Consider the following 25,096-nt stretch of genomic DNA (forward strand, 5'->3'; position numbering starts at 1 on the left):
TCAGACATTTATTCTAGTCCTGAGGCATGACCTGAAAGTAAAAATATGAAGTGACAGTCATTCATACTTTGGATATTGTAATACTAAAAAGAATCTAGGTAATATTTAGAAATAGAAACATAAAATTTTCAGTTAGAAATCGCACCAAAAGCTGTATCAAAGGTGTACATTTTTAAAAATTTTCTTGTGGTGATACCCCAAATCCTTCTTGCAGGAGGGGGGTATCCTCCCACACCTTCCTCTCATATTGCCACTTACAGTTTGATACATTTGCCCTTTTACCACCTGCCACAATGCCCATTTCAAAATCTCACTGCAATTCAAAGGAACACCCTTCCCCACACCCACCCTGCTATCGACCACGTAAAAATGGCTCAAACATTTTTCAGCCCAGCCTGAGCCTGTCTGTCTACATGAATCAAAATGGATAATTAAAAGTGCATGGATTTGGGGACTACTGACATGGTTTTGAAGGGGTTAACAGGTCTGAAATAGAATAAATGATGGTTTTAACTAAAAATGAACTGCATTTATTAATATTGGTTTTCTTTTCGAAATTGGTAGCTAGTCCGAGTGCTTCCCTTAGTTTCGAATGTGCAATTTTCCTGTCAGTGTAAACAATCATGACATTGACACTCAGCAACATTTACATATCTTTAAACGCAAAAGTAAGTATACTTTAAATTCACATCACTTATAATATGATTGAACAATACCTAATGTATGACACGGTTATCGCCAGGCCCGTTATCTGTAAAATATCTGAACAGTTCTTTCGTCCATCCATTACAAATTGTATGTGGCAATCAGCGCTATAAAAATTCAATATTGTCATATTCAAATTTTATCATGTATGAATATATACCAGCCGATAATTGCCTGTTTTTGGTAATGCCAGAGGCAAATGTTTACTGGAAAAATATATATAGTCATGGGCAGTATCTTAGTGTCAGCGGTCAAATTGTAGTTTGTACTTTCAACATTTTTATTTTTGCGAACCACTCTTCAATTTTAGAGAAATATATTGGGTTTAGATACATGTATAATGTCAATCAAAGTTTTTCTAGGCATCGATTGAATGTCCATTTCATCTATTGTAACAAAATCTCTGTTCTGTTGTAAAAAAACACTAAAAACAAACTGAAACTGGTAGACTATACTACCAGTACATCAATCATTAGCCGACTCTCAGGCCCTTCTGGCCTTTGATTATTTCATCTATTCAAATGGAAATTATGATTTGTATTACATAAACTTTCTTTAAACAAGAAGAACAGTCAACTCACAGTGCATTGCTAAGGGACATCGCATTTACATCCGCAAATTACCATTTTTGGAACTTGGGCGTCTGTGGCAGAGTGGATAAGGCTGCTGACTTCAAGTCACTTGCCCCTTATCGATGTGGGTCCGAGCCTTACTCGGGGCGTTGAATTCTTCATGTGAGGAAGCCATCCAGCTGGCTTATGGTGATTCTACCCAGGTGCCTGCTCGTGATGAAATAATGCACGGAGGGGCACCTGGGGTCTTCCTCCACCATCAAAGCTGGAAAGTCGCCATATGACCTAAAATGTGTTGGTGCGACGTTAAACCCAACCAAAAAAAAAAAAAAACTTAATTGGACTAGACTACCCGATACACCTAAATTATGGAGTAAATTTGTACAAGAAGCTAATAGATAGATAGACAGTTTATTAACAAAAGGTTACAAACCCAGGAGTTAACATATAGTATACAATCATGTAATATTTGAATAATACTGTCATAATACTGTGGTAGCAAAGGAGTTTGTCTGACTGGATGAAAATGTTCCCACTTGTATGCCAAAAAATGAAAATGCAGACTAGGGCTAAACAAATTACAGGAAATTAGACTACTGTCCGTAAATGAAGTAAAATTGGTCTAAACTACTCACAGGTAAAGGCCTTCACCTTCTGGTCTTGAATGACAAGGCTACTAAAAGCAAGGTTTGGTGAGGATCTATCTTTTGCATCTTGTACTATTCTCTTACTAAAATTGCTAATGGTCTTTTGAAGGTGTCACCTGTATGGGATCCTGGTGGTGACCATAAAGTACGCAAGTTGCTTTAAATATACCAAGATATCTTCTTTTTAAATGTTACTTTGTTGAGATTATATGTTGGTGTGGAACAACATTTTGGCATGTTACGAAAAGACTTGTGCAGTTTTGTTGATGAAACCACAGATTTGATCTTGGTTAATTATACTTGTAACATTTGTCAAATCTGACATTTTTCAAGATGAGCAGCAAGAAATCCTTCAGTCTAGCTACAGTCTTGCATAACAGAGGAATATCTGCAGGATATTCACTAACATGTCTTTTCTTGATCGTTAATTTGCCAGCACATTTATAAGTATACTAAAGAGAAGTACTGTCAGACCTGCTGTAAGCAGCCAGACAAGGGAGTGGCACAATCTGGAAGCTTAAGCAGGTAGCTGCTTAAAATAAATTGAAATTAGATAAAAAAAGTCAGTTTGGGAAGATACCTTGTAGCTGACTGGCTGCTTCAGGCAAGTGAGTGTTTAATACAGCTGGTTGCTAAGGCAGGTTCAACTGTATGTCCAAAATAATTTGAGCCGTGCCATGGGAAAACCAACATAGCAGTCTGGTCAGGATCCATGCTGTTCACTTTCAAAGCCTATTGCAATTAGGGAAACTGTTTGAGAACAGCATGGATCCTGACCAGACTGCGCGGATGCGCAGGCTGGTCTGGATCCATGCTGGTCGCAATGCCACTATGTTGGTTTTCTCATGGCACGGCTCATTTCATCTTTTAACTTCTTTTAAATAACTATGAAACTTTGCATCTAGAAACTGATATAATGCACTATTTGTGTCCTTTGATGAATCTGTTGCCATGGTAACAAGGTCTCTAGGTATTTCAACTGTTCCAGATTTAAGACTGTCTAAAAGCTGTTTCCGTACTGTCTGTAATAATCCAGCAAGAGACTTCATTTCTACTTTACCCATCGAATTTTCTGTAATAAATAGAGAAAATTAACGTTCATACAGAACGTAAATAATTTCTTCTGAAAATAAATGTCAAACTCCTTTCAACATATATAACTCATATGGCCTGCCCAGGCCCAGTAATGATTACCCTGTTAAAGGTAAATGGTAAAGTGAACTACTGACCAAGCAATTGCTAGAGCTTTTTCACCATATTTACCCAAAAGCAATAACACATTAGGGTTCATCCACTTAGGTTATTTAGTGGAAAAGAAATGGTTTACAGAGCAACCTTAGCAAAACAATAACATCCACCCTTCTCTGAGAATACAAATATGAAATAAAGCTTGCAAAATGACATGGTTTAATTAGAAAAAACAATCAAATCAGCTCATTAAATTTGTAATAAAATTATGGACCAGACAAAAAGTCCTGTATCCAAGACATATTTGTGAAAAAAAAAAAGACTTTATAAAACAAGAGGGTCATGATGACCCTGAATCGCTCAACTGAGTAATAGGAGTCACATGTTTCAAATGGCATACTGATGCTAAAGTATTAGAAAGTAGGTCAGTAGGTCAAATTCATGGTCACTGAAAGTCAGTTTTAAGATCGTATGCAAAACTACATGTCATCCAAATTTCAAGGCTGTATCTTAAAAAACAAGAAAGTAGGCCAGTAGGTCAACGTCACAGTAAGGTGACAAGTAATCACTTGGGTACATCAGGTAAACATGATTAAACAGTCCAGGAAATATGATCTGATAATTTTTGAAGTATTTTTTCCTACATAACTCGTATAACAAGTGACCCCCCAGGGCGGGGCCTTTCTTTACCCCAGGGGCATAATTTGAACAATTCTGTTAGAGGTCCACTAGGCAATGCTACATACCAAATATCAAAAGCCTAGGCCTTTTAGTTTCAGACAAGAAGATTTTTAAAGTTTTATCCTATATAAGTCTATGTAAAACTTGGGACCCCCGGGGTGGGGCCTCTTTTCACCCCAGGGGCACAATTTGAACAATCTTCATAGAGGACCAAAAGGCAAAGCTACATACAAAATATCAAAGGCCTAGGTCTTGTAGTTTCAGACAAGAAGATTTTTAAATTTTTTTCCTATATAAGTCTATGTAAAACTTGGGACCCCCAAGGTGGGGCCTCTTTTCATCCCAGGGGCACAATTTGAACAATCTTCATAGAGGACCATTAGATGATGTCACTTGCCAAATAGCAAGGCTCTTTGCCTTGCAGTTTTGGACAAGAAGATTTTTAAAGTTTTTCCTTTCGGTTGCAGTTCTGCATGGAATGAAATTCTTTTAACAATTTTGAAAGGGGACCACTCAAGGATCATTCCTGTGAAGTTTGGTGTAATTCTACCCTGTGGTTTTCAAGAAGAAGATTTTTTTAGAAAATGTTGACGGACACACGACGGACGACTGACACCGCACGATGCACGACAGACAACAGACATTGACCGGTCACAAAAGCTCACCATGAGCCTTTGGCTCAGGTGAGGTAAAAACAACAGTATTTTTGGATATGGTTTACCTGCAAAATAGAACTTGGAACCTGTTCACTGCATGTCATTTCATCACATTGTACAACAATGTGAAAATTCAATCCCTTGCCAAAAGTGAATCCAAACTGAAGTGATTTTTTTTCTATTTTTAGTTGTAGTGACCTTGACCTTCATCCTAGCAGCCTAAATACTATCAGAGGCTAGGTCTTCATTTTTAAGCTTGCTAACAACTAACTTTGGTGACAAAATGTAAATCTGATTCAAAGTTATTGAACAGAAACCCTGTGTGATGCCCATCTACCATCTGACTGAATGCCATATCCCAATCCAATAATCAGTATTTTCAAGAAAACTAAACCAGTAATTGCTAAGTCCAAAAAAAAGGCATAACTCCGTTAACATGCAAAATACAGCTAAGGAACCCGTACTCTGCATGTCAGATTATCTCAGTGACCATGTGTGAGGTTTCAATCCATTCCCAAGCGTGGTTACTGGAAACCAACTTAATTACAAGAACTTAATCCGGATGTTAGTACAGATACAGAGATAAATGAACAAATAAGTGCAATAGCTCTACCTACCCTTAGCAAAGTTGATATAAGAAAACACGATTTGTTCTTGAATTGTAACTTCAAGTATCTGTGGTTTTTAATTTGACATAACTCGAAACAATAAATTCAGTCTTACTTGTCTTACCTTTTGCTAATGACATTTGCTGTGAAACCAGTCTACGCAAAATCAGATCAGACTGGTACACAAAACTTTCACTACAGATGACTCTAGACTGCTCTTGCTGTTCTACATCTACTTCTTCCACTGTTTGAACTGGATTGTTCACTGCTTTTCTGAACAACTCAAACACTGATTTTCTTTAAAAAAAATTATTTGATATAAGACATAATCAGGCAATCATGCTATGAAGTTTGTCAGTGGACGCATTGGTCGAGAGGGCTAAGATGCTTTCCTAAGGAGGTGAAGGCCCCGGGTTCGATTCCTGGATACTCCTGCTGCGATGTGTCCTTGGGCAAGGCACTTTATCACGATTGCCTCAGTCGACCCAGCTGTAAATGGTTTCTAGCAAATTGCTGGGGGTAAGGTATAATTGGTTTTATCTGTTCTTAAAAAATAGGGTTGTTCAAAAGCTCTACAGAGCTTATGTTCATTGTTTCACAAAGAGACCGTAAACAAAATTTACCTTAACCTTTACCTTTACTTGACTAATGTGTGACGAAGCATTCTCTAGTTATTGATCAGAAACCAGATGGTCAACTGAACCAACACCATCAATGAGCAAAACAACAGAAAGAGATATATGATGGAGTAAAATTATTCATTATCCTAATAATTGTACAGTTTTTACAGTCTTATATTGCCATGCAGAGTGCTGTATGGGTGACTGTGTTCTTTGAATATGGGTTTTCTAATTGAACTTTTCTCCTTTATCATTACATATACTAAAACCTTAGTACCGCTAAGAATATAAACTAAACAAGAATGATCTCAACATGGTATACCAAGTTTCATTAAAATTAAATAAAAACTGTAGGAGTTAAATATGCAGGGTACAGATTACCGTACATCCTTGTAATGTCGTTAAGTCCAAAACAGGGGGCATTAGTGAAGTGATAATATCTTGGCATGCACATGTTCAATTCCAGATAATGATGCAAAATGAATTTTATTTAAAGTGGATGAAAACTGCAGGAGTTAAAGGTACAAATTTTATACTTGTAATTTTGTTAAGTCACAAAAGGGGCATATATAAAGAGAAATTATCTTGATATGTAAGTCCCAACAAAATGCACATGTCCAATTCATGTTGATGATGTATACCAATTTCATTTTTAGCTCCACTTTTCGAAGAAAAAGTAGAGCTATTGCACTCGCCCCGGTGTCGATGTCACTGTTGGTTAAAGTTTTTGATAAAGACAAATATCTCTGTTACTATCAAAGATATTGACTTGAAACTTAAAATAGCTATTTACTATCAAAGTCTACACCAGGAGAAACAATCCCCATAACTTTGATTTGAATTTTGATGGAATTATGCCCCTTTTTAACTTAGAATTTTTGGTTGAAGTTTTTGATTAAGTCAGTATCTCTGTTACTATCAAAGATATTGACTTGAAACCTAAAATAGTTATTTACTGTCAAAGTGTACACCAGGAGAAACAATCCCCATAACTCGGATTTGAATTTTGATGGAGTTATGCCCCTTTTTAACACAGAATTTTCGGTTAAAGTTTTTGATAAAGTCAAATATCTCTGTTACTATCAAAGCTATTGACTTGAAACTTGAAATAGTTATTTATTATCAAAGTCTACATCAGGAGAAACAACACACATAACTCTCATTTGAATTTTGATGGAGTTATGCCCCTTTTTGACTTAGATTGTTTTGTTTAAGTTTCTGATAAAGTCAAATATCTCTGTTACTATCAAAGCTATTGACTCGAAACTTAAAATTGTTATTAACTATCAAAGTGTACACTTGGTGAAACAATCCCCACAACTTTGGTTTGAAGGTTGTCAAAGTTATGCCCCTTTTTAACTTAGAATGTTTGTTTAAGGTTTTATAAAGTTTTTACTGGCAAAGCTCTAATTTTGAGTCTAGCACTGAGAAAAGTCAAGCGTGCTGTCTTAAGGACAGCTCTTGTAAACAGATGGAAACTGTAGAAGTTAAGTACAAAAGGTACAGAGGTGGTTGTAATGCTGGCAAGTCCAAAAATGGGCATAACTCCAGCAAAAATGAATGGACACAAAAATGCCTATGATATGTGCATGTCCACTTCTTAGAGATAAAGTTTAACAAATATTATTTTAATTAGATGGAAACTGAACGAGGTGCCAAGTACAGATGTACTTGTAATACTGTTAAAGGCGGTCAAACAAATTGAGGCAACAGTTTATGACTTTTTTTCAGTTTTCATGTCACATGTCCAGTTCATTCTGATGATATATGTTAAGTTTCATTTGAATTGGATGGCAGTTGTAGGAGTTGAGTACACATAGTACAGATGTAGCATTAATACTGCTAAGTCAAGAAAGTGGCATAACTCCAAAAAATGTGCACATCGCCACTTCATTCTGATAATGTGTACAAAGTTTCGCTTGAATAAGATGGAAACTGTGAGAGGTCTGAGTGAGTACATGAAAGCAAAATGGACAGAATGATGGGTGGACAGACAGATCAAACACTATATGCCTCCCTGGTCTCTGCTAAAGCATAAAAATCCTGGGGTTTTTTCATCAAGTAAAAATTTGAAAATTCATTTTGTATATGCTTCTTGCAAACACTCCATCATAATGAAATGATTTCTTACAAATCTTCCTCTGATGAAAAGGAAATACTATTCTCTTCCCAGCTATTTCTTGACCAATCAGGTGCCTCCATCTTGGTTGCCATGGTACTTATAACATCATCTGCTACCTTGACAACACGGCTTGCATTCTGGGAAATGGCAGTTTCTACGTCTGATTGGAGATAAATCTGACAGAAACCTATTTCATCTGGAAAAAAGAAACATTGCAATTAATACTTTCATCAACTTTTGTTCAAATAATAGCAAGAAAATATTTGCTGTTCAGGTTCAACAGCAGATGCAGTATTTTCATAAGTGACTAATCAACCTCGAGTCAAAAGGTACTATCTGCTGTTCACACCTGAAAACAAAACCTGCAAAACAAACCAATTTGAAGGTCAAAAACATTAATAACACTGATAAAGTCAGTGATTTTATGTCTTTCAGCGAATCATTACAATACATGATATAACACAAGCTGTCAGGACAGCAAGTAGAACTATTAGAAACTGTTTGCCATTTCAGAGGTCAAAATGACAGTAAATTCAATACATAAAGAATCTGACAGAAATCAGATTATACATGAATTAAAATCTTATTGGTTGCTTAACTGTTTAAGACAGTAAACTCTATTAGTCTATTATTCTGGCTCGAAATTAGGTGAATATAAAGTGAACTGAAAAATGCCAAAATATGAACTACTTGTACTTGGATTTTATATGAATTTCAAACTTATGGAAACAGATTGTTTAATATTTCAAAGCGTTCATTGATACCTTGTAGTAAAAGCAGTGCTTTCATCAATGCCGCTCGATTTGGTCACTTCCTAACAAATATTTCTGTTTAGGTGTAAATAACATTATGCTTGTCTAGGAAGCATTTGAGAAAAACTTTTTACAGACATCTTCTTTTAAACTGCTATCTTACTTTAAACAGACTGTTTTATTGATATATTATGTACATAGATCAGATACATATAATCAAGTTTACATTTAGATTATACAAAGAATCTGAAAACAAGCTTTAACTGAAACCTTTTACTATTTCATTTCTTTGACAGCAAAACATGTTATAAAGATAGGCTGTAACAAAAGTATGCTTTTCATCTAGTTATTTATTACTTCACACTCATTCTTTAGTTTCTTGTTGTTGAAATCAAAAATGAAAAAAAAGAAATTGAGAAAATAGTTGAGAAATGCAGCTTAATACCACGAATATGCTGCATGCTACCAGTTTGTGCCAACTGCCACCCGCATGCACCAGTGTGCCGGTCACATGGAGAATTGCTTCAAGGCAAGATTTTGTTATCTTTTCCTCATGATGTCTTACAACATAGTATTATCCAAATATTTATGCAAGTATGCCTTATGACAAAACACTGTGATGACTTAAACTTGTTGAAAAGACAATCCAATGCTTACATTTTCTTGCCAGCTGATAATAGCTGTATCTCATACTCCTGTAGTACATGTTGTCATCAATCACTATGTACACTGTTCTCCCATCCATTTCACCCCAACTATTGCTATCTGTAATCATGTATATAAATTTCTCCCATAATTCTTCAGAAATTTCTTCTGGTGAAACATTTGTTATACAATACGTCTCTGTGGAATGTTGTGTTTTCTTTATGGATTCTATTAAACTGTCAACACACTTCACAATATCAGCTCTATAACTCTTCCACTTTGACTGGAAAACACAAACAGAAAATAAATCAAAATTTAGTTCTTCATTATAAATAATGACTGAATTACAACATACACTTTTTCTCAAAGTGCTTGTACTGGGCTAACAATGACAATTTTCTACAGTTACTGTGTATATGGACAAACAGACAGGGCGAGATTTGTACCACAGGGAGACTGAAGACGTACAATCAGACTTTGTAAGATTGTATCACAGAAGGACTGACAAATAGACTGGGTGAGATTTGTGCCACAGAATACCTGAAGTTGGAAGGACTAAAGAGGGACAAACAGACAGGGTGATAGATGAGGGACAAATAAGACAGTATGAGAATCATTTGTGCCATAAAAGGAAAAAGGACAGATAGACAGGACGAGATCTGAGCCAAAGAAAGACTGAAGAAAGAAAACAGACAAGGTGAGATCTGTGCCACAAAGAGACTGAAGAGGGACAAACAGACAGTATGAAATTTGTGCCACAAAGTGATTGAAGATGGACAAACAGACAGGGCATTATTTGTGACACAGACAGGCTGAAGATGGTCAAACAGATGGGGCATTATTTGTGCCGCAGACAGGCTGAAGATGGACAAACAGACAGAGCATTATTTGTGCCACAGACAGGCTGAAGGGGGACAAAAAGATATGGTGAGATTGGTGCCACAGACAGACTGAGCAGACAGACACAGCGTGATTTGTGCCACAGACAGGCTAACGAGAGACAAACTGACATGGTGAGATTTGTGCCCAAGACAGACTGAAGATGGAAAAACAGACAGGGCATGATTTGTGCCACAGACAGGCTGAAGAAGACAAACAGACAGGGTGTGATTTGTGCCACAGACAGGCTAAAGAGGGTCATACTGACAGTGAGATTTGTGCAACAGAAAGACTGAAGAGGACAAATAGATGGGATGTGATTTGTGCAATAGACAGATTGAAGAGGACAAACAGACAGGGTGAGATTGTGTCACAGACGGACTGAAGAGGACAAACTGACAGGGTGCGATTTTTGCAACAGAAAGACTGGAGAGGACAAACAGACAGGGTGTGATTTGTGCGATAGACAGACAGGGCATGATTTGTGCCACAGAGAGACTGAAGTGACAAACAGACAGGGTGAGATTGTGTCACAGACAGACTGAGGAGGACAAACAGACAGGGTGTGATTTGTGCGACAGAAATACTAAAGAGGACAAACAGGCAGGGTGTGATTTGTGCAACAGACAGACTGAAGAAGACAGACAGGGTGAGATTGTGCCACAGAGAGACTGAAGTGGACAACAGACAGACTGTGATTTGTGCCACAGACAGACTTAAGAGAACAGACAGACAGGGTGTGATTTGTGACACAGATAGACTGAAGAGGACAGACAGACAGGTTGAGATTGTGCCACAGACAGACTGAAGAGGACAAACTGACAGAGTGAGATTGTGTCACAGACAGACTGAAGTGGACAACAAACAGGGTGTGATCTGTGGCACAGACAGACTTAAGAGCACAGACAGACAGGGTGTGATTTGTGACACAGACAGACTGAAGAGGACAAACAGACAGGGTGAGTTTGTGTCACAAACAGACTGAAGAGAACAAACAGACAGGGTGTGATTTGTGCGACAGACAGACTGAAGAAGGCTGAAAGGGTGTGATTTGTGTGTCAGGGAGACTGAAGAGGACAACAGACAGGGTGAAATTGTGTCACAGACAGACTGAAGAGAACAAACAGACAGGGTGAAATATTGTCACAGACAGAATGAAGATGACAAACAGACAGGGTGTGATTTGTGCCACAGAGAGACTGAAGAGGACAAACAGACAGGGTGTGATTTGTGCATCAGAGAGACTGAAGAGGACAACAGACAGGGTGAGATTGTGTCACAGACAGACTGAAGAGGACAAACAGACAGGGTGAGATTGTGTCACAGACAGAGTGAAGAGGACAAACAGACAGGGTGTGATTTGTGCCACAGACAGACTGAAGAGGACAAACAGACATGGTAAGATTTGTGCCACAGAGAGACTGAGGAGGACAAACAGACAGGGTGTGATTTGTGCGACAGACTGAAGAGGACAAACAGAAAGGGTGAGATTGTGTCACGGACAGACTGAAGAGGACAAACAGACAGGGTGAGATTATGTCACAGATAGAGTGAAGAGGACAAACAGACAGGGTGTGATTTGTGCCACAGAGAGACTGAAGAGGACAAACAGACAGGGTGAGATTGTGTCACAGACAGACTGAAGAAGACAAACAGGCAGGGCGAGATTGTGTCACAGAGAGACTGAAGAGGACAACAGACAGGGTGTGATTTTTCACAGAAGACTGAAGAAACAGACAGGGTGATTTGTGCAAGATGAGGGACAAAAGACAGGGTGATTTGTGCCACAGAAGACTGAAGAGGACAAACAGACAGGGTGAGATTGTGTCACAGACAGACTGAAGAGGACAAACTGACAGGGTGTGATTTGTGCGACAGAAATACTAAAGAGGACAAACAGGCAGGGTGTGATTTGTGCGACAGACAGACTGAAGAAGACAGACAGGGTGAGATTGTGCCACAGAGAGACTGAAGTTGACAACAGACAGACTGTGATTTGTGCCACAGACAGACTTAAGAGAACAGACAGACAGGGTGTGATTTGTGACACAGATAGATTGAAGAGGACAGACAGACAGGTTGAGATTGTGTCACAGACAGACTGAAGAGGACAAACTGACAGAGTGAGATTGTGTCACAGACAGACTGAAGTGGACAACAAACAGGGTGTGATCTGTGGCACAGACAGACTTAAGAGCACAGACAGACAGGGTGTGATTTGTGACACAGACAGACTGAAGAGGACAAACAGACAGGGTGAGTTTGTGTCACAAACAGACTGAAGAGAACAAACAGACAGGGTGTGATTTGTGCGACAGACAGACTGAAGAAGGCTGACAGGGTGTGATTTGTGTGTCAGGGAGACTGAAGAGGACAACAGACAGGGTGAAATTGTGTCACAGACAGACTGAAGAGAACAAACAGACAGGGTGAAATATTGTCACAGACAGAATGAAGATGACAAACAGACAGGGTGTGATTTGTGCCACAGAGAGACTGAAGAGGACAAACAGACAGGGTGTGATTTGTGCATCAGAGAGACTGAAGAGGACAACAGACAGGGTGAGATTGTGTCACAGACAGACTGAAGGACAACGACAGGTGAATTGTTCACAGACAGTGAGAGACAACGACAGGTGTGATTTGTGCCACAGACAGACTGAAAAGGACAAACAGACATGGTAAGATTTGTGCCACAGAGAGACTGAGGAGGACAAACAGACAGGGTGTGATTTGTGCGACAGACTGAAGAGGACAAACAGAAAGGGTGAGATTGTGTCACGAACAGACTGAAGAGGACAAACAGACAGGGTGAGATTATGTCACAGATAGAGTGAAGAGGACAAACAGACAGGGTGTGATTTGTGCCACAGAGAGACTGAAGAGGACAAACAGACAGGGTGAGATTGTGTCACAGACAGAGTGAAGAAGACAAACAGACAGGGTGTGATTTGTGCCACAGAGAGACTGAAAAGGAACAACAGACAGGGTGTGATTTGTTTCACAGACAGACTGAAGAAGACAGACAGGGCATGATTTGTGCCACAGACAGATTGAAGTGGACAAATAGACAGGGAGTGATTTGTGCCACAGACTGAAAAGGTTAAACAGGCAGGGTGAGATTTGCCACAGACTGGCTAAAGAGGAAAAAACAGACAGGGTGTGATTTGTGCCAGAGACAAACTGAACAGGACAAACAGACAGGGCATGATTTGTGAAACAGACTGACTGAAAAGGACAAACAAACAGGGCATGATTTGTGCAACAGACTGACTGAAAAGGACAAACAAACAGGGTGTGATTTGTGCAACAGACTGACTGAAAAGGACAAACAAACAGGGTGTGATTTGTGCAACAGACTGACTAAAAAGGACAAACAAACAGGGTGTGATTTGTGCAACAGACTGACTGAGAAGGACAAACAAACAGGGCATGACTTGTGCGACAGACAGACTGAAAAGGACAAACAAACAGGGTGAGATTTGTGCCACAGACATACTGAAGAAGGAAAAACAGGCAGTTTGACATTTGTGCCACAGGAAGACTGAAGAGGGACAAAAGGACAGGGTGAGATTTATTCTACAGAAAGACTCAAAGGGATGAACAAACAGTGAGATACGTGCAACAGACAGACTGAAGAGGTACATGTACAAACAGATAGGGTGAGATTTGTTCCACAGAAGAAATGAAGAAGGTCAAACAGACAAGGTGCATTTTTGAGACAGAGAGCCCGTCTAAAGCACAATGAAACTAAACGCAATATTTTCCTTAAACATTTCAGATAAGTTTCAATGAAAAATATTGCACGATATAAAAGAATATATATGATAAATTTTAAAACATCAAAAGGTAAAACTGAAGAAAAAATATGTAAATCTCTACAAAGCTTGAATGTACTATATTGGCCCCTCTTGCTCAAATATGGTGGGCAAATCTGATGCACTAAATGATAAATATCTATAGGATATCAGATTCTTCAACTGCCTTGAGCACATGTTCATGGGAACTTTATTATCATCCAATTCCATTCAAGAATTGAAATAGCATACCAGATACTTATAAAGTACAGACCTAGCTAGGATAGCAAAAAAACAACCCATTGCAAGGTCATAGGTTTGGTCCCAAAACTGGTAAGGTGAATGTTCAGCATGATGATCTGACAGAAAGTGATTTAATTACCTCTTACGCATAAGGGGAGAGATGACAGTGATTGACAGAAAACTAGTTTTTACTGGTGCAAAATGCATTTGGGTAGGCTAAATGACAACCTTTACATATCTAAGATACTGTTGAAAAATGGCACCAATCCCTTGGCATTGTGACAAAGAAAACATTAACTAGTACCTCCTGTGAATCATCAGACTGGATGAGAATTTTCTCCAAGTCCTGGGGTAACAACCTGTCATACTCTATAATAATGTACCTAGATGTTTCCAGTCCACTTGCTCCTAGAAAAGTACAATAAAATTCTTACTGAAAAGTCACTGGAGACAATATAGTGCATCAGTAACTTCAGTAGTATTATGACTCAGCAAAATAATTCATCACATCTTGTGTCTGGCAAATTCTTAGGGTTCTGACAATATTTATACTTCTTACTTTGTATACAATAATCTTACAGTAAAAATTTATATGCAAACGAAAACTTTGTGTAAAAGATTTAGTAAGTTTAATTTGTGGAACAAACTGTAACATTAAGATTAAGAGATCTATATTATTTAGTATATTGGAGAGTACATTTATAAAATGATACAAAGAAAGACTGTTAAACATGCTGAAGAACTCTCACTAGTTAAAATTTTACCCGACTGTTGTTGAAGCTGTTTACTGAGATAGGTTTTCCCTGAACCTGGAAGCCCACACAACAAAACCAGACAAATATCTGCCATGTGCAGCAAAACTAGTAATGTGTTAATAAGCTTACAAAACAGTCAGTCTGAAAACAAAAACATATGGAATATAACAAATAATTCTAAATCATTATGGTATGAGAGAGGCTCAAAAAGTTCTGACAAGGAGATCATAACATGTCCACCTTTTTTACATATATGTTTGACATCTAATAAATATTATAATTTTGAATTATTATATGACTCCTTATATAAACAGTCCATGGTTTGTATTATTTGACAGTCTAAATTCAACACACGTTTGCTGGGCTTAAACCGTAACTTGAAAAACAAGAGGGCCATCATTGACCTATATATCGCTCATTGACCTAGAAATCATCAAGACAAACATTCTGACCAAGTTTCATACTGATTGGGTCACAAATGTGGCCTCTAGGGTGTTCACAAGCTTTTCCTTTAATCTGACCTAGTTTTTGACCCCACGTCCCAGTTTCGAACTTGACCTAGAAATCATCAAGACAAACATTCTGACCAAATTTCATGAAGACTGAGTCGAAACATTGGCTTCTAGAGTGTTCACAAGCTTTTCCTTTGATCTGGCCTACTGATCTACTTTTTGACCCACATGTCCCAGTTTCAAACTTGACCTAGAAATCATCAAGACAAACATTCTGACCAAGTTTCATACAGATTGGGTCACAAATATGGCCTCCAGAGTGTTAACAAGCTTTTCCTTGGATCTGGCCTACTGACCAATTTTTGACCCCACATGACCTAGTTTCAAACTTGACCTATATATTATCAAGACAAACATTTTGACCAAGTTTCATAAAGATTGGGTCACAAATGTGGCCTCTAGTATGTTCACAAGCTTTTCCTTTGATCTGGCCTACTGACCTAGTTTTTGACCCAGTTTCGAACTTGACCTAAAGATCATCAAGACAAACATTCTAACCAAGTTTCATTGAGACTGGGTCACAAATGTGGCCTCTAGAGTGTTCACAAGCTTTTCCTTTGATCTGGCCTACTGACCTAGTTTTTGACCGAACATGACCCAGTTTCAATCTTGACCTAGAGATTATCAAGACTAACATTCTGACCAAGTTTCATAAAGATTAAGCCAAATGTGGCCTCTAGAATGTTCACAAGGCAAATGTTGACGCAGGACGGACGACGCACGCCGAACAATGACCGGTCACAATGGCTCACTTTGAGCACTTTGAATCAAGGTCCCAATAGCTGAAAATGTTTTATGAACTGGATAGTTTGTTTGCAAGTTATTATTTTGCATATACTTACGAGGTGCTGCATTGTGCAATTACAGTCTATGTTTCAGTATTGCTGCCTTTGTTAATGTATATATGAGCTGTGCCATGAGAAAACCAACATAGTGGCTTTGCAACCAGCATGGATCCAGACCAGCCTGCGCATCCGCGCAGTCTGGTCAGGATCCATGCTGTTCGCTAACAGTTTCTCCAATTCCAATAGACTTTAAAAGCGAACAGCATGGAGCCTGACCAGACTGCGCAGATGCGCAGGCTGGTCTGGATCCATGCTGGTCGCATACCCACTACGTTGGTTTTCCCATGGCACGGCTCATATATCTGTTTTTTTAGATAATTGATCAGGATTTTGAGACAGGACTGTGTGTGGTGCATAGGATAAGTGTAAGTCGATAATGTGCAATCACCCTGAAAGCAAGGGATCATCTTTCAAGGGTTTGAGCCTTGAATTGGCTGCACATTATTCTAACCCAGTGATACAAACAGCAAATTATAATATATTATAACAGCACCATAATCAGTTGTGTGAATACTCAGATTTATTCTCAATCAGTGCAACTTAAGGTGTTTTAAATAAGACAGCAGCTGTACATCTCTTAATTTAATATTATCATTTGATTTAACGGCTGGTATATCAATCGGAGTCTTTTGAAACTACCTCACTGAAGCAAAAATTGAAACTTTCAAAAAGATATAAAGTATTTTCTTACTATAAAGAATTCAGAATGTCAATAATTAAACATCTTATCAGTATCAGTACATGAAAAATATGTACTCACAAATTAGCTTATCTCTAGAATGACAGAAAATGGAAAGTACATCCAATAACAAGAGGGCCAAGATGGCCCTAGGTCGCTCACCTAAGAAACACTCCATAACAGAGTAAAACATGTTTGACCTAGTGATTTCAAGGAAACAAATATTCTGACCAATTTTCATTAAGATTGGACCAAAAAATTGGTCTCTTGCGATAAAACAAGCATTTTCTTAGATATGACCTAGTTTTTGACCCTAGATGACCCATGTTCAAACTCGACCTAGATTTTATCAAGGCAATCATTCTGACCAAAATTCATGAAGATCAACTGAAAAATACAGCCTCTATCACATACAGAAGTTTTTCTTTGATTTGACCAAGTGACCTAGTTTTTGACCTAAGATGACCCATATTCAAATTCGACCTAGATTTCATTAAGGCAATCAACCTGACCAAATTTCATAAAAATCAATTGAAAAAAACAGTCTCTATCGCATACACAAGATTTTTCTTTAATTTGACCTAGTGACCTAGTTTTTGACCTCAGATAACCCATATTCAAAATCGACCTAGATTTCATCAAGACAATCATTCTGACAAAATTTCATACAGATCAATTGAAAAATACATCCTCTATTGCATACACAATGTTTTTCTTCGATTTGACCTAGTGACCTAGTTTTTGACCCGAGATGACCCATTTTCAAACACGGCCTAGATTTTATCAAGGTTATCATTCTGGCTAAATTTCATGAAGATCAGTTGAAAAATACAGCCTCTACTGCATACACAAGGTTTTCTTTGATTTGACCTAGTGACCTAGTTTTTGACCCCAGATGACCTATTTTCGAACTTGGTCTAAATTTCATCAAGGTAATCATTCTGACCAAAATTCATGAAGATCAATTGAAAAATACAGCCTCTATCGCATACACAAGGTTTTTACGTGATATGACCTAGTGACCTAGTTTTTGACCCCAGATGACCCATTTTCGAACTCGGCCTAGATTTCATCAAGGTAATCATTCTGACCAAAATTCATGAAGATCAATTGAAAAATACCGCCTCTATCGCATACACAAGGTTTTTCTTTGATTTGACCTAGTGACCTAGTTTTTGACCCAAGATGACCCATTTTCGAACTCGGCCTAGATTTCATCAAGGCAATCATTCTGACCAAAATTCATGAAGATCAATTGAAAAATACAGCCTCTATCGCATACACAAGGTTTTTCTTTGATTTGACCTAGTGACCTAGTTTTTTATCCGAGATGACCCATTTTCGAACTCGGCCTAGATTTCATCAAGGTTATCATTCTGACCAATATTCATGAAGAAGAATTGAAAAATACAGCCTCTATCGCATACACAAGGTTTTTCTTTGATTTGACCTAGTGACCTAGTTTTTGACCCGAGATGACCCATTTTCAAACTCGGCCTAGATTTCATCAAAGTTATCATTCTGACCAATATTCATGAAGATTAAATGAAAAATACAGCCTCTATCGCATACACAAGGTTTTTCTTTGATTTGACCTAGTGACCTAGTTTTTGACCCGAGATGACCCATTTTCGAACTCGGCCTAGATTTCATCAAGGTTATCATTCTGACCAATATTCATGAAGATTAATTGAAAAATACAGCCTCTATCGCATACACAAGCTAAATGTCGACAGACGACAGACGACAGACGACAGACGACGGACGACGGACGCCGGACATCGAGCGATCAGAAAAACTCACCTGAGCATTGCTCAGGTGAGCTAAAAATACATGTTTAATATTAGTTTAATCTAGATATTGCAGTTTTTAGCTCGACTTTTCAAAGAAAATGTAGTGCTACTGCACTCGCCCCAGCGTTGGCGTCAGTGTAGGCGTCGCCGTTGGTTAAAGTTTTTGGTAAGTCAAATATCTCTGTTACTATCAGAGCTACTGACTTGAAACTTAAAATAGTTATTAACAATCACAGTCTACACCAGGAGAAACAACCCCAATACCTCTGATTTGAATTTTGACAGATTTATGTCCCTTTTTAACTTAGAACTTTCTGGTTAGTTTTTGATAAAGTCAAGCTATTGACTGAAACTTAAAATAGTTATTTACTATCACAGTCTACACCAGGAGAAACAATCCCCATAACTCTGATTTGAATTTTGACAGATTTATGTCCCTTTTTAACTTAGCATTTTTTTAGTTAAAGTTCAATTTTGATAAAGTCAAATATCTCTGTTACTATCAAAGCTTTTGACTTGAAACTAAAAATGGTTATTTACTATCAAAGTCTACACCAGTAGAAAAAATCCCCATAATTCTGATTTGAATTTTGACAGAGTTATGCCCCTTTTTAACTTAGAATTGTTATAGTTAAAGTTTTATGTAACGTTCATTATCTCTGTAAAAAATACTATCAAAGCTACTGACTTGAAACCTAAAATATTTATTTACTATCAAAGGCTACACATAAGAAACAATCCCTATAACTCTGATTAGAATTTTGACAGATTTATGCCCCTTCTGCTGGCAAAGCTCTAATTCAGAGTCAAGCACTGAGAAAAGTCGAGCGTGCTGTCTTTCGGACAGCTCTTGTTATAGATGACGTCAAGCCACCAAAACACTGACATATTATTATGTCTCCCCCCCGCTTGGGGGAGACATATTGTCTTTGCCCTGTCCGTCCATTCGTCCTTCCATCTGTCCGTCCACCTGTCTGTCCGTCCGTACGTCACACTTACTTTCTGAGCAATAACTGGAGAACCATTTGACCTAGAACCTTCAAACTTCATAGGGTTGTAGGGCTGCTGGAGCAGACGACCCCTATTGTTTTTGGGGTCACTCCGTCAAAGGTCAAGGTCACAGGGGCCTGAACATTGAAAACCATTTCCGATCAATAACTAGAGAACCACTTGACCCAGAATGTTGAAACTTCATAGGATGGCCGGTCATGAAAAGTAGATGACCCCTATTGATTTTGGGGTCACTCTGTCAAAGGTCAAGGTCACAGGGGCCTGAACATTGAAAACCATTTCTGATCAATAACTAGAGAACCACTTGACCCAGAATGTTGAAACTTCATAGGATGATTGTACATGCAAAGTAGATGACCCCTATCTATTTTGGGGTCACTCCGTTAAAGGTCAAGGACACAGGGGCCTGAACATTGAAAACCATTTCTGATCAATAACTAGAGAACCAGTTGACCCAGAATGTTGAAACTTCATAGGATGATTGTACATGCAAAGTAGATGACCCCTATCTATTTTGGGGTCACTCCGTTAAAGGTCAAGGTCACAGGGGCCTGAACATTGAAAACCATTTCCAATCAATAGCTAGAGAACCACTTGACCCAGAATGTTGAAACTTCATAGGATGATTGGTCATGAAGAGTAGATGACCCCTATCTATTTTGGGGTCACTCTGTCAAAGGTCAAGGTCACAGGGGCCTGAACATTGAAAACCATTTTTGATCAATAACTAGAGAACCAGTTGACCCAGAATGTTGAAACTTCATAGGATGATTGGTCATGAAGAGTAGATGACCCCTATAGATTTTGGAGTCACTCCATCAAAGGTCAAGGTCACAGGGGCTTGAACATTGAAAACCATTTCTGATCAATAACTAGAGAACCACTTGACCCAGAATGTTGAAACTTCATAGGATGATTGGTCATGATTGTACACGCATGCAGATGACCCCTATCGATTTTGGGGTCACTCCGTTAAAGGTCAATGTCACAGGGTCCTGAACATTGAAAACCATTTCCGATCAAAATCTAGAGAACCACTTGACCCAGAATGTTGAAACTTCATAGGATGATTGGTCATGAAAAGTAGATGACCCCTATTGATTTTGGGGTCACTCTGTCAAAGGTCAAGGTCACAGGGGCCTGAACATTGAAACCATTTCCGATCAATAACTAGAGAACCACTTGACCCAGAATGTTGAAACTTCATACAATGATTGTACATGCAAAGTAGATGACCTCTATCGATTCTGGGGTCCGTTAAAGGTCAAGGTCACAGGGGCCTGAACATTGAAAACCATATCCAATCAGTAACTTGAGTACTACTTGACCCAGAATGTTGAAACTTCATAGGATGATTGTACATGCACTGTAGATGACCCCTGTCGATTTTGGGGTCACTCTGTTAAAAGGTCAAGGTCACAGGGGCCCGAACATTGAAAACCATTTCCGGTCAGTAACTTGAGAACCACTTGACCCAGAATGATAAAACTTCATAGGATGATTGGTCATGCAGAGTAGATGACCCCTAACGAGTTTGGGGTCACTCTGTTAAAGGTCAAGGTCACAGGGGCCTGAACATGGAAAACCATTTCCAATCAATAACTTGAGAACCTCTCGACCCAGAATGTTGAAACTTCATAGGATGATTGTTCATGCAGAGTGTATGACCCCTATTGTTTTTGGGGTCACTCCGTTAAAGGTGAAGGTCACAGGGGCCTGAACATTGATAACCAGTTCCAATCAATAACTTGAGGTCCACTTGACCCAGAATGTTGAAACTTCATAGGATGATTGAACATGCAGAGTAGATGACCCCTATTGATTTTGGAGTCAGTCTATTAAAGGTCAAGGTCACAGGAGCCTGGTCATGTAAAATCATTTTTTGGAAATAACTTGAGAACCACTTGACTAGAATGTTGAAACTTAATAGGATGATTGGACATGCAGAGTAGATGACCCCTATTTATTTTGAGGTCACTTGATCAAAGGTCAAGGTCAAAGGAGCCTGAACAGTGACTTGAGAACCACTAGGCCAAGAGTGTTGAAATTTAGAGGGATGACTGGACATGCCAAGTAGATGATCCCTATTGCAGCCAACCATCAGTGTCTCTTTGACTTTTGCTCCTGACCCCTATTGACCTCTTGTCTATAGGACTTTGCATTGGGGGAGACATGTGTTTTTTTACAAAAGCAATTTCTAGTTTTGACATTGTTTAGTTTAAAAAGGAAATTATATATCCTTTTTTTAAGACAGCTGTAAACAGTGACACATTTTCTGGTGACTGGCACAGGAATATACAACAGCTACACCTGACTTTTCCAGAGGATTAATCTTTCCTTATTTGAAAAGCAGTTATATTACCTTGTAAATTGGCAAATAAGCCTGCCAAAAGCAATAGATTGAATCTGACTTCCCTTGAGGAATTTGAAAACAAAGCTGTGCGTGGTGTGTAAAATATATGTTTGCTCACTGGACCAAAACTGGTGCTCAGAAAGGCTTACAGGTAATTATTAAAGTCATTTTTTAAAAGGTAGATCTAATTTGCTTCCTATATTTTCATCAAGTGTCAATATATTAGGTTAATTTCAAGCTATGATTTTGAGTCCAAGTGTAATTTGTAAATTCATAGACTAAACAAGAGGGCCAAGATGGCCCTAGGTTGCTAACCTGAGTAATACTGGTGGACGAGTAGCTCAGTGGTTTGCACACTGGCCTTCCAATCCTGAGGTCGGGGGTTCAATCCCCGGCAGCTACTCGGGAAATTTCAGAAACGCTTTTCAGTGTTTCCAATCCAACTAGAGGTGTACTGGTCAGGAACCCAGGCAATCCTTGCGTGTATCAGTGCTATACACTGGGCACCTTAAAGAACCAGGCTGTCTATTCGCAACGAGCTAGGCTAAGTTAGCCGGACAAGCCTGTACCTGATTTCTGATCTGTCTGTCATGGGGGCTTTGTCTCACTCTGTCCCTCTGGTCAGATCGCTCTGTGTCTGTACTGGTAGAGGATGAATTATGCGCCCTGTGTGCAGCTGCCTGTGTGGCTGCATTTGAACTATGTAAAGCGCCTTTGATTTGACTGGGTGACCTAGTTTTTGACCTTGGATGACCCATATTCAAGCTTTACCTAGATTTCATCAAAACAACCATTCTGATCAAATTTCATGAAGATCCAAAGTAAAATGCAGCCCTTATTGTATACACAAGGTTTTTCTTCGATTTTTGATCGGGTGACCTAGTTTTTGACCCCACATGACCTAGATTCTACCTTAACCTAGAGGTCATCAAGACAAACATTCTGATTAATTCTCATGAGTTTCAAATTTAAAATGTGGTCTCGAGAATGATAACAAGATTTTCCTTTGATTTGGCCTAGTGGCCTAGTTTTTGATCCCACATGACCCAGTTCTTAACCTGGCCTTAAGATCATCAAGATAAACATTCTGACCAAATTTCATGAAGAAAGGGACATAAATGTGGTCTCTAGAATATTAACAAGCTTTTCCTTTGATTTGAACAGTTGACCTAGTTTTTGACCCTACATGACCCAGATTCTAATTTGACCTAAAGGTCTTCAAGACAAACATTCTGACCAATTCTCATACATGTATTTAGTTTCAAATTTAAACTGTGGACTCTAGAGCGTTAACAAGGTTTTCCTTGGATCTGGCCTACTGACCTAGTTTTTGATCCCACATGACCCAGTTTCGCACTTTAACTAGAAACCATCAAGACAAACATTCTGACCAAGTTTCATAAGAATTGGATCAAAACTGTGACCTCTAGAGTGACAACAAGGCAAATGTTCATGTTGACAGATGACGCATGATGGATAACGCGCGATGGACGCCGACGATGGGCGGCTGACAACGACCAGTTCAGGGGTGTAAAAAAAATTTTCACACCACTCGCCCTGCAGGACTAGTAACCAGTAATATCTATTCGCCCTTAGTGAACAGCCACTCGCCCTAATAATTGACACTTAATACTGTCACTTTTATGAAACGAGTGTACAATGGTATTATTTTCCGAAAAGTATTTATTTTGAAGTGTCTAAAAAAATTGGACACTATAATCATCGTCCATCCACCCGTGTTGAAATGATTATCGGTAATTATTCAGTTGATAAACTAAGTAATTGACCTTGTTTTCATTATCAATTTACAACCCCTCAGAGCTTAAAGAAGAGTGTCGGTATCTTGGATCAAAGCGGTATTTTTGCTCGAGATTGTCATGGCATTACGTCATGTTTTCGCGCTATGTGACACATCACTGTCTGATCGTACCGCCTCGGTTCTTAAAACTGCTGAGAAATAGAAATCAATAAAAAGTTTCTTCTTTAATTTGTTATCAAAAGCCAATGTGCTATATTCCATATAAAAGATAAATGTCTCAAGCGATAGTAGTGGATATCCTACCTTTGTGACCTATTTGCCCTCAAGGAATTTACATTATGGTTTGACATGAAAAACTTTTAAATTGTCGTGTCAAAAATTACATGTACAAAGATTCATTTAAAACCTATTTAAAAACCGCAATTACATCGCATTGCTTTATTTTAAAATAGCATTTCTGTTTACGTTCACGAGGTCACGTAACCTATTCTGCCGCACTTACAGAAATCTGTTGGCCAAAAATCGTTTTACTCCATGTATTGTAATTGCTGCCGCTTTTTCATTATTTAAGATTTTTTTTTTTTTATTTATTATTTTTTTTTTTTTTGTACTTTCTGGTCAAAAGTCTGAATTTTAAGCCAAGAGTATTCATCATTTATTTACTTTTAGAAAGAAATAAGTAACTAAGATCGCCGTGTTTTTATAGAATTTTGCCTATATTTCTGTCGATATCTTATTGAAATTATTATAGAATTCAAATTGTATTATTTCTCAAGGGGTGTTGAAAAATTGAACCGAAAATGTTAAAAAATGAATGCACTATGCACGGTTTTTGTGTATGTGTCGATGTAAATTAGATATTGATGAAATCCTTACTTTGTATGCATAGTTATGTGTAATTTATAAAAAATAATATCGTTTAAGAGTCAATTACAAGTTTGTTTTTTGTAATCCAAAAGCTAAAATCTAGCTTTAAAAGCATAAAAATGCATAAATATGTTTTAATTACCTAAATTTGGCCTATACCGGAAATGATTTTTTATGAAATGAATGCAACCCTAAATTATGATTAGAAATAATTTAAATCTCTGTTTGATACTCATTCATAAAAAATACGATACTATTTACGCGTATGTTTAAACTTTAATTTATCGTTAACTACCTTTCAATTCGAAAATTATATCCAAGTCAGTATTTTGTGGAAAAAAAGTCACATCCGTACTTCCTTTAGTGACGTCATGACGTGTCTCACATGGCAGAAATTGAGAAGGAAA

At 38.2% G+C, this 25,096-nt stretch overlaps 1 protein-coding gene across 2 annotated transcripts; it reads right to left on the reverse strand.

Moving 5' to 3' along the window:
- Positions 1–1,674: 1,674 nt before the first annotated feature.
- On the reverse strand, positions 1,675–25,071 carry LOC123546552 (L-seryl-tRNA(Sec) kinase-like). Of its 2 annotated transcripts, none has more exons than XM_053550881.1 (7): positions 24,985–25,071; positions 14,880–15,011; positions 14,420–14,523; positions 9,209–9,479; positions 7,809–7,995; positions 5,182–5,354; positions 1,675–2,996 (listed from the first exon to the last, which is right to left on the reverse strand). In XM_053550881.1, exons 2-7 carry the CDS (start codon positions 14,962–14,964, stop codon positions 2,785–2,787), a joined length of 1,032 nt encoding a protein of 343 aa, XP_053406856.1. In that variant the 5' UTR covers positions 14,965–15,011; positions 24,985–25,071; the 3' UTR covers positions 1,675–2,784. The 2 variants fall into 2 exon arrangements, with proteins under 2 accessions (XP_053406856.1, XP_053406857.1); XM_053550882.1 differs by lacking the exon at positions 24,985–25,071 and adding an exon at positions 24,832–24,876.
- Positions 25,072–25,096: the final 25 nt, after the last annotated feature.

The sequence above is a fragment of the Mercenaria mercenaria genome, chromosome 9 (assembly GCF_021730395.1).
Source record: "Mercenaria mercenaria strain notata chromosome 9, MADL_Memer_1, whole genome shotgun sequence".
NCBI classification, from domain to species: domain Eukaryota; kingdom Metazoa; phylum Mollusca; class Bivalvia; order Venerida; family Veneridae; genus Mercenaria; species Mercenaria mercenaria.

Excerpts from the sequence above, each read along its gene's own strand:
- LOC123546552 (XM_053550881.1), bottom strand. The coding sequence starts at position 14,964 with ATGGCAGATATTTGTCTGGTTTTGTTGTGTGGGCTTCCAGGTTCAGGG. Across the intron at positions 9,480-14,419 it reads AGTCTGATGATTCACAGGAG|TCAAAGTGGAAGAGTTATAG; the intron begins GTACTAGTTAAT and ends TGTGTTTTCCAG. Across the intron at positions 2,997-5,181 it reads GCAAATGTCATTAGCAAAAG|AAAATTCGATGGGTAAAGTA; the intron begins GTAAGACAAGTA and ends TATTTATTACAG.